An 8,190-nucleotide genomic window follows, 5' to 3' on the forward strand; every position below is an offset into this window, starting at 1 on the left:
TTGATCTCTCCAAGGAGTGTATCTACCTAATGTAAATGTTCAGCTCATATGCCTGTCTTTTGTTTAGCTGGAAGCCACGGGGCAGCTAGGAGCCATAGTCTCAAGGGTTCTACCAGGCTCTATTAAACCAGCAAACTTGGTCCCTTTTTCTTTTCTTTTCTTTTTTAATGATTTTGAGTTTTGTTCCACATCGTTCTCCCACTCTATCGAGGATCTGCTACTTAGATCCCCCTCTGAGTGGTTGACAATGGTAGCCTGGCACCATCTAGCTCTTCTAGTCTCATAGTCGTATAGGCTGAGAATCCCAGCCAGAGCTCTTTTGCCCAGGGTGCATGGAGATAGTAACACTGACAGAAACAGCTTTCCATTTTCGGCTTTTCATCCCCAGCTCCCCTTTGCTTTTCAGGAGCTTTCTGTGAGTTGAGAGTGTTATGATGTGCTCTGGAGATGGTGGTATCTTTGGTAATACGTACCTCTAAAAATGGGGTGTTGAACGTTTATAGTAGCTGTATTCACAATCACCCAAAACTGGGAACAACCCAGATGTCCTTCCACGGTGAATGGTTCCTCCACACCATGAATCCTACTCAGCATTAAGAAGGAAGAGCTAGTGATAGACGTGAGGAGTGAGCTGAATCTCCAGTGGAAAAAGCCAATTGCAAAGGGTACATGCTGTGTGATTCCATTTACTTCACATTATTGAAATAACAGTGATAGAGAGACTAGATTAGGGGGATTATGGGAGGGAGAGTGTGTGCATATAAAAGGGTAGGCTAAGGGATCCTTGTGGTATTGGAACTGTTCAGGGTCTTATGGATACAGGAACTGTCACAAGTGATAGAAGTGTACAGAACATAACACACACACACACATACACACACACACCAAATGAGCACAAGTCAAACTGGAGACATCTGAATGAGATGCTTGAAATATATCAATGTCAATATTACGTTATCAGTGTTAGGACATTGATTATTATGGAGCCAAAGCTCAGAGTCACCAACAAAAGCATGGCTTACACACAGGCATTGGGTGGAACAGCACTTTATTCATGTAGAGAAGAGACAGAGCTAAGGGAGCTTCGGCAGTGGGCACTGGTCCCTGGTGGCCTGCGGCTCATTCCCCACAGCCAGCGCAGGGCTGGTGGTCTGCACGCACCCCTCTCATGCTGCAGAGGAGGCACTCTGTTCCCTCCCTGCCGGGAACAGATAGAGGAGTGGGGTTGGCCAGGTGAGTATCACACACATGTGTAGGCAGAGAGTAAGTTCGCTGTGTACCCAGAACAGGGAAGAAGGCTCCCCATATGGAAAATAAATTGGAGGAGAGAGCAAGGCTCAGTTCCTAGCCACCGTTATAAAGGAATGCTCTGGGCTCAAGATTTGTTTCAGCAGCCAGGTGAGAGGTGGAGGGGCCTCAGCAGACCGTCCTCCCAACAAGAACAGGTCTGCAAAGTGTTTCTGCTGAGGGCAACTGCATAAAGGGTACATTTGGGGCTCTGTGTTACTTTTTACCACTACATTTGAGCCTCAAAATAAAATTACCTCAAAAGAAAAAGTTTGATTAAGAAGAGGGAGATTAGTGTCACAGTCAGTTGAAGATGTGGGTGACTTGACAGACAGGACACCTACTTCACTAAAATTGCACACACAGGCCTTGGTGGTCCAGAGTCTGCAGTGCAGCCCTCCCCCAGCCATGATCCCTGCTCTGATAACTCTGAAGGGAGGATCCCCGCACTGTCTATAAGGTGCCTGCTGGGGGAGACCTCAGTCCCTTGTTAGTGAATTTATTTTTTTGCAGCTCATGTACCACAAGAATTTCTCAGGGGATAGTTGGGTGCAGAGGTTGTGGGCATGGATTTTGAATGGAACAGAGTCTGAGTCCCAGCTGTGCCACACTCCAGCCCTTATTAACCTTGTGAACTAAAGATAATGACAGAAAAGGGCCTCCCGAGGCTGCTGCCAGGACTCGGCGAGAGGCTGTATGTAAAAGCCAGCACAGGGCCCAGCCCACAGTACTGCCCAGTCAGTGCTAGCTGCACACTTTTGTTGTTGTTCAGTGTTTGCTTGTTTAAAATACTTTTATGATAAAATATATATACCATGAAATTCACCATTTTAACTGTTTTAAGTGCACCTTTCAGTAACATTAAGAATATTCACCACTGTCTGCTTCCAGAACATTTTCATCACCCCAGAAGGAAAACCCAGTGCCCATTGGCAGCCACTCTCTCTTCCCCACTACCCCCACCCTTGCCAACCACTGACCTGCTGTCTGTCTCCATGAGTCTGCCTAGTCTAGATGTGTAAACAAAACCACACAACATGTGGCCTTCTGCATCTGGCTTCTTTAACTCAACACAGTGTTCTCAGGTTCATCCATTTCGAAGCATGTATCAAGGCTTTACTCCTTTGTTGTTGTTGTTAGGTGCCGTTGAGTCACCTCCAACTCATAGTGTCCCTGTGTGCAACAGAATGAAACACTGCCCAGTCCTGTGCCAGCCTCGCAGTACTTGCTGTACCTGAGCCCATCGTGGCAGCCACTGAGTACTGCACCTCCCATGCACACACTGCACTGGGTCTGTGTATTCATCTGATGAACAGTTGGGTGGGTCCCACCTTTTGGCTGTTGTGAACAGTGCTGCTATGCACACACACGTGCAGGGGTGTGTGAGGCCCCGTGCTATACTCTTGATTGCTGATATTGCTGCAGGCCTGTGCATTCCACACACATGCATGTCCACGTGGTCAGACTTTTATGATTCATTCTAGAACGCATACTGTGTACCTTTGCAGTGCCAGGCCCTGTTCAGTGCGAAGGAGAAGGAACAGTGAGCATGGGAACCCGTTAGGAATGCTTTGCTTTTTTTTTTTTTTTTAATAAGAAGAAAACTTTGTATCTATCTTGAAATAACTATAGACTCACAGGAACTTACAACAACAGCACAGAGAGTTCCTGTGTACCCTCCTCCAGCCTCCCCCAATGGTAGTATCTTATTACCTAACTGAAGTCCATGATCCAAACCAGGACCCAAGGCCCCTGGCCTTCCCAAGGAGAGGAGGCTGGTGGAAGAAGGGCTCCTGGTGACCACCAGTCCTCAGTATGGAGCTTGCCTGGCATTGTAACTGGTCATGTGGTGCAGAGTTGGAGGGGATGCTTGGCCGTCTGCATCAGGAAGACTTAGGACAGGGACAGTAAACACTAGGACAGTCTTCTAAAGGGTGCGTTCATGAGTGCCCCAGGCTGCCTTTTTATCTCCACAGGAAATGCCGCAGGAGCCCAGTGCCTCACAGGCAGGAAGCCAGCAGCTACAGGCATCCCTGGGGCTTGCTCTCCCCGAGGAGGGGGGCCCAGAGGACCGGGTAGTGGCTGCTACTGGTGCCCACCCCAAGCAGCAAGGCCAGCTCTCCCCGGAGCCTGTGCCAGGCAGTGGGGCTTTTCTGCCAGTGACATCCACCGACAGCTACCCGAGCTGGGGATCAATGCCCTCTGCTTCAGAGAGGGCCAGCCAGGACCATCTGCCAGGGCCTGGGACCCATGCTCTGGATGGTGGAAACAAAAGCTTAGTAGAATCCCGCCTTGTAGAGGAACAGCAGGGGAATGGCAGGCCTGGCACACAGAAGGGTTTGGCTCCTCAGAGTCTTGGCCAAAAGGGGCCTCCACCAAGCAGTGAATCTGAAGGGAAGGAGCTACACAGAGGAGCCCCCCAGAAGGAAGGAGAAGGTGTCCTAGGCATCTTGGGCCCCATTTCTTCTCCAGTCCCTGCTCAGGGCCTGAGCCCTGTGTCTCAGAGCCCAGAACCTGGGTCTGCTGCCCAGGGCTGTCCAGACCATGTGCAAACACCCAGCAAGCCTGTTGTCATCTTCACAGAGAGGATCACAGACCCCACAGTGCCACCACCAGGGGCTCTGCAGGTGGCCAGGTTGGACGGGCAGGCCCCCAGCAGCGGCCACAGTGGGGCCCTGCCACACTCCTCAGAGGCTGTAGGAGGCAGAGGGGAAGCAGAGCTTGGAGATGAGCCCCCCAGCAATGCCCCAGGGCCCCCTGCAGCCTCCCTGGCTCCTGCTCTGGAGAATCAAGAGCCTACAGTGGGTACTGGCGATTCCAGCCCTCTCACCTTAGAAGTGGGTCCAGGTGTAGATCCGAGGCAACTGTCAGGCCCTAGTCAGGAGGGGCTACGGGGTGCATGCGCACAGCCTTCCCCGGTGGAGTCTATCAGTGGAAAAGCAGATGAGCCAAGCGGGAAGAGCCCTATGAACCCTGAGCCCTCAGGTCACAGCCTGGCCCTCCACCCTGCTAGCCTGCAAGAGCATAGAGAAGTGGTGGATGGCCCGCCCCAGCCACCCCAGGGGCCTGGGGCCCCCGCTGCTCCCGGCCCTGCGGACCAGGCCGTCTGGGGGGGCTCTTCAACCATGGAACTCGACTTCCTGCCAGACAGCCAGATGCAGGATGTCCTGGATGCCCCGAGCTTCACAGGCTCTCTTGAGCAGGTAAGAGCTTTTCTGAAGTCCAACCGGACTGCCCCAGGGCAGATGCCAGCCAGCCAAGAGCCCTCCCCAAAACCATCCAGTGGGGACAGGGGGTGGGGTTGTGCAGGGGCCTGTTTGCACAACATACAACTTCAGCGGCCTGAGTCATAACTTGGATGAGTAATGAGTAAGTGGTTTTCTGGAAAGGTGAGACCTGCCTCTGATGGACCCGCCCCATGGGGGAGCTGAAGAGTTGAGGGACCACAGAGCAGTTACTCTGCTGGGCCAACCATTGGTGGTGGCCCTCCCTCTCTGACCCTGGGGGTGCTGCAGTCTTGGACCAGCCCTTCTACCCTTCAGCTGCCCTCTTTAGGGTCACTGGGGATTGTGATAGGATTCTATTAGTTGATGGATTAGGAGCTTTGGTAGCATAGTGCCTAAGGCATTTGACTGCTTACCAGAAGGCTGGTGGTTCAAACCCACCACCACTCTTTGGAAGGCAGTCTATTTCTGTAGTGATACCGCCTTGGAAACCCAAGGAGGGGTCGCTATAAGTCAGGCCAGCTTGACGGCACATAACAACAACAACATAGATGGATTAAAGTAAGTAAATCACAATATTATGAATACTCTTGAAAACCCTATGGAACACAGTTCTGCACCACACAACTGGGTTGCCATGAGTCGGAAGCAACTCAATGGTGGCTGGTTTGATTTTATATATATGTATGATTTTATTTTATACATACGTATATTTGATTTTCCCACTGCAATTTGTGAGGGCTTTGCCGCCTCCTGAGACCTGCCCGCCTGACAAGGCGGCATGAAACCTGCCCAGGTGTTGCCTTCTCCAGCTGCTGACTCTTTGCCAGCTGTCCCTGATCACCTGTTGGGGCAAGTGGCTGCCTCATTTCAGGAAGTGCAACATCCCTGGTATTTGGCACACCTGAGCCCCATTGAGTGCTTGCCAGTCCCCTCTGGGAAGGCAGACCATGCTCTCTGCATATGTTGGGTGTGACCAAGAGGCTGAAGAGGTCAGATACCTGCCAGAGGAGACAGCATGAGTGAAGGAAGCTGACTCTGAAGTGAGCCTTAGCCACGTGGCCTTGGGATGTGGAGCCCATTTGCTTTTCCAGCATCAGCCTGTTTCTATGGCCATCCCTGCTGAGACATTCAGAGATCCAAGCATTCAGCGCCTGTTTATGGAGCACCTGCTCTGTGTCAAGGGAGCAAATCACGTTGGCTCCTGCCCCATGGTTATCTGGGCCCCACCTGCCTCTCCCAGAGGGAGCATTTCCTTCTGCATGATTCTGGTGCTTAAAGAATGGGGTGCCTGGGTAGGGCAGAGTAATGAATGTGCTTGGCTGCCACCCGAAAGGTTGGTGGTTCAAGTCCACCCAGAAGAGTCTTGGAAGAAAGTCCTGGCAGTGTACTTCCCCAAACTCAGCCATTGAGAAGCCTGTGGAGCACAGCTGTAGCCTGACACATGGGGTCACCAGGAGCCAGGCTCAACTCACCAACACCTACTGAGTCTTCATAGAACACGGTTCCTGAGCACATCGCAGCTGAAGCAGTGGCCTACTGTCCCATCTGAGAGGGGAGTGAGGCTGGGCTGCACGTGGAGGGGTGCATGTGGATCTCCAGCTGCCACCTTCCTGAGCCATTGCCAGGGTCACTTTGACCATGTGCAGTATTCATCTGAGTGGTGGGTCCTCAGACCCGGACCCACAGCTTGGCCCGGCCGCCACACGGAGGCACAGTGATTCGTCTCTGCCAGCCAGTCTTCTGGTGCCCACCCATTTCACAGTGTTGTGATCCCAAATGAGAGGTATCATTGAAGGCAAGTCCTCAGTGCAGCTTGGTGTTCGAGTCTGGGTAAGATGTCCCTTGTGCTGGGAGAGGCAGACTTCAGGGGCTGGACACAGCAGAGAGATTATCATGGGAGCCTCGTCCATTAAAAACTGCAAACCCTCTCGGAAAGAAGAGCTACTGAAGATGCTCCCAGCTCCTGGCCTCTTGGGAGAAGGTTAGGGAAGAAGTTGGGAGGATTGGAATCCACTTTGCCCAGGAGGCCTCTAGCAGGTAGCAGGTGAACCTATAAGTCCTTCCAGACAGGCCAGAGGGGGCAGCTCACTTTTGAGGATATGGAGCAGTCAGCACGGTGGGAGGCCGGGTGGTAGGACCAGCTCGGGGAGCACCCGCACTCCAGCCAGACGGCCAACGCTTGGGTGTGCTGTGTTTCGACACCGGGCGTTGCTGAGCAAGTCAGGGCGATGCAGCCACCAAGCAGGTTCCCGTGAGAAGACAGCTCACGGTGGTCCTTGACCTCAGCCTCACAGCCCCACATGGCATTGGGGGAGGAGCGGGACTGGGAGGCTGTACAGCAGTGAAGAGGCTAGTTCACCCTCGGAAGGTTTGGGGTCTTCCTGTAGCTGCTCCCTTTGTTGTTGTTGTTGTTGTTATGTGCCGTCGAGTTGGCCCCGACTCATAGCGACCCCTCCTTGGGTTTCCGAGGCAGTATCACTACAGAAGTAGGATTGCGCAACCTTCCTTCCGAGGAGTGGCTGGTGGGTTTGAACCGCCAGCCGTCTGGTTAGCAGGCAAGTGTCTTAGCCACTATGCTACCAGGTAGGGAGCCTCTGGACGCTGCTGCTGCTATTGGCTGCCGTCCAAGCAAGCCCCTGACTCGGCGCCGCCATGTGGTGCCGAATGGAACTGCTCCGCGGGGTTTACTTGGCTGCAGTCTGTATAGGAGCAGAGCACCGGCCCTTTCTTCAAGGAGCCACTGGGTGGGTTCGAACCGCCTACCTTTAGGCCAGCAGCCAACCACAAACCACGTGTGTCACGCAGGATCCTTACTGCTGAGGAAGAGCCCTTTAAAAAGCTGATCCTGGGTTCTTCTTTCACCTCCGGACACCTCATCTAGACTTGCCCATGTGCAAGGGTGAGGATAGGTTTTGTCCTGTCAGGAATGCTTAGAGACCCCTGGCGGGAGCAGTTGCATCTGTTGACAATGCGAACATCCCTTATATGGCAAAGAAAAGTTAGGTGGTATGTAACATCGAATGGGATTTTAAATCATAAAGTCACTTACACAGAGTTGGCCAGATACACGGGAGGCACAGTACCCGTCTACAGCAGGGCTTCTCCATCTTGGCATTACTGATGTTTCAGGCCAGGTCACTCTGTGGTAGGGGTCTCCCATGTCCTGTAAGACATTTAGCAGCGTCCCTGGCCTCAACCCACCCGTACTAGCAGATACCAGCACTGTGCCCCCCTACACACACACAGTTGCAACACCCAAACGTGTTTCCACACATAGCCCCATGTCTCTGTACCAAAAAAAATAAACTCACTGCCGTGGAGTCGGATCCAACTCATAGCAGCCTTCTGGTTAGCAGTCAGATGCCTTAGGCACTATGCCACCAGAGCTCCTAATGTCTTTCTATGGAGGTCAAAATCATTCTCTTGTGAGAACTGAGGGGCTACAGGCAGCTTCCTTTTGTATTATTTTCTAACCGCTTTATTTAGGTATGATTGGTTGTTGGGTGCTGTCGAGTCAGTGCTGACTCACAGTGACCCCATGTACAACAGGACAAAACACGGCCATGTCCCGTGCCATCTCGGTCATCTCCGAGTTTGAGCCTGTTGCAGCCACTGTGTAATTTGCATGGCATAACATTCACCCATTTTAAGTGTACAGTTCCATAATTTTTTTTTT

The 8,190-nt window shown here is 52.4% G+C and overlaps 1 protein-coding gene across 1 annotated transcript in view; it reads left to right on the forward strand.

Annotated features, from left to right (window-relative positions):
* Nucleotides 1-8,190, forward strand: part of BRME1 (break repair meiotic recombinase recruitment factor 1) — a 31,389-nt gene that overhangs the window by 18,660 nt on the left and 4,539 nt on the right. Inside the window, exon 4 of the mRNA XM_007954428.1 lies at nt 3,264-4,490. Within this exon, the coding sequence (XP_007952619.1) occupies nt 3,264-4,490 (1,227 nt within the window). The remainder of the gene's footprint in view (nt 1-3,263; nt 4,491-8,190) is intronic.

The sequence above is a fragment of the Orycteropus afer genome, unplaced genomic scaffold, assembly GCF_000298275.1.
Source record: "Orycteropus afer afer isolate SDZICR_OR568_19922 unplaced genomic scaffold, OryAfe1.0 scaffold00460, whole genome shotgun sequence".
Classification (NCBI taxonomy): Eukaryota; Metazoa; Chordata; class Mammalia; order Tubulidentata; family Orycteropodidae; genus Orycteropus; species Orycteropus afer.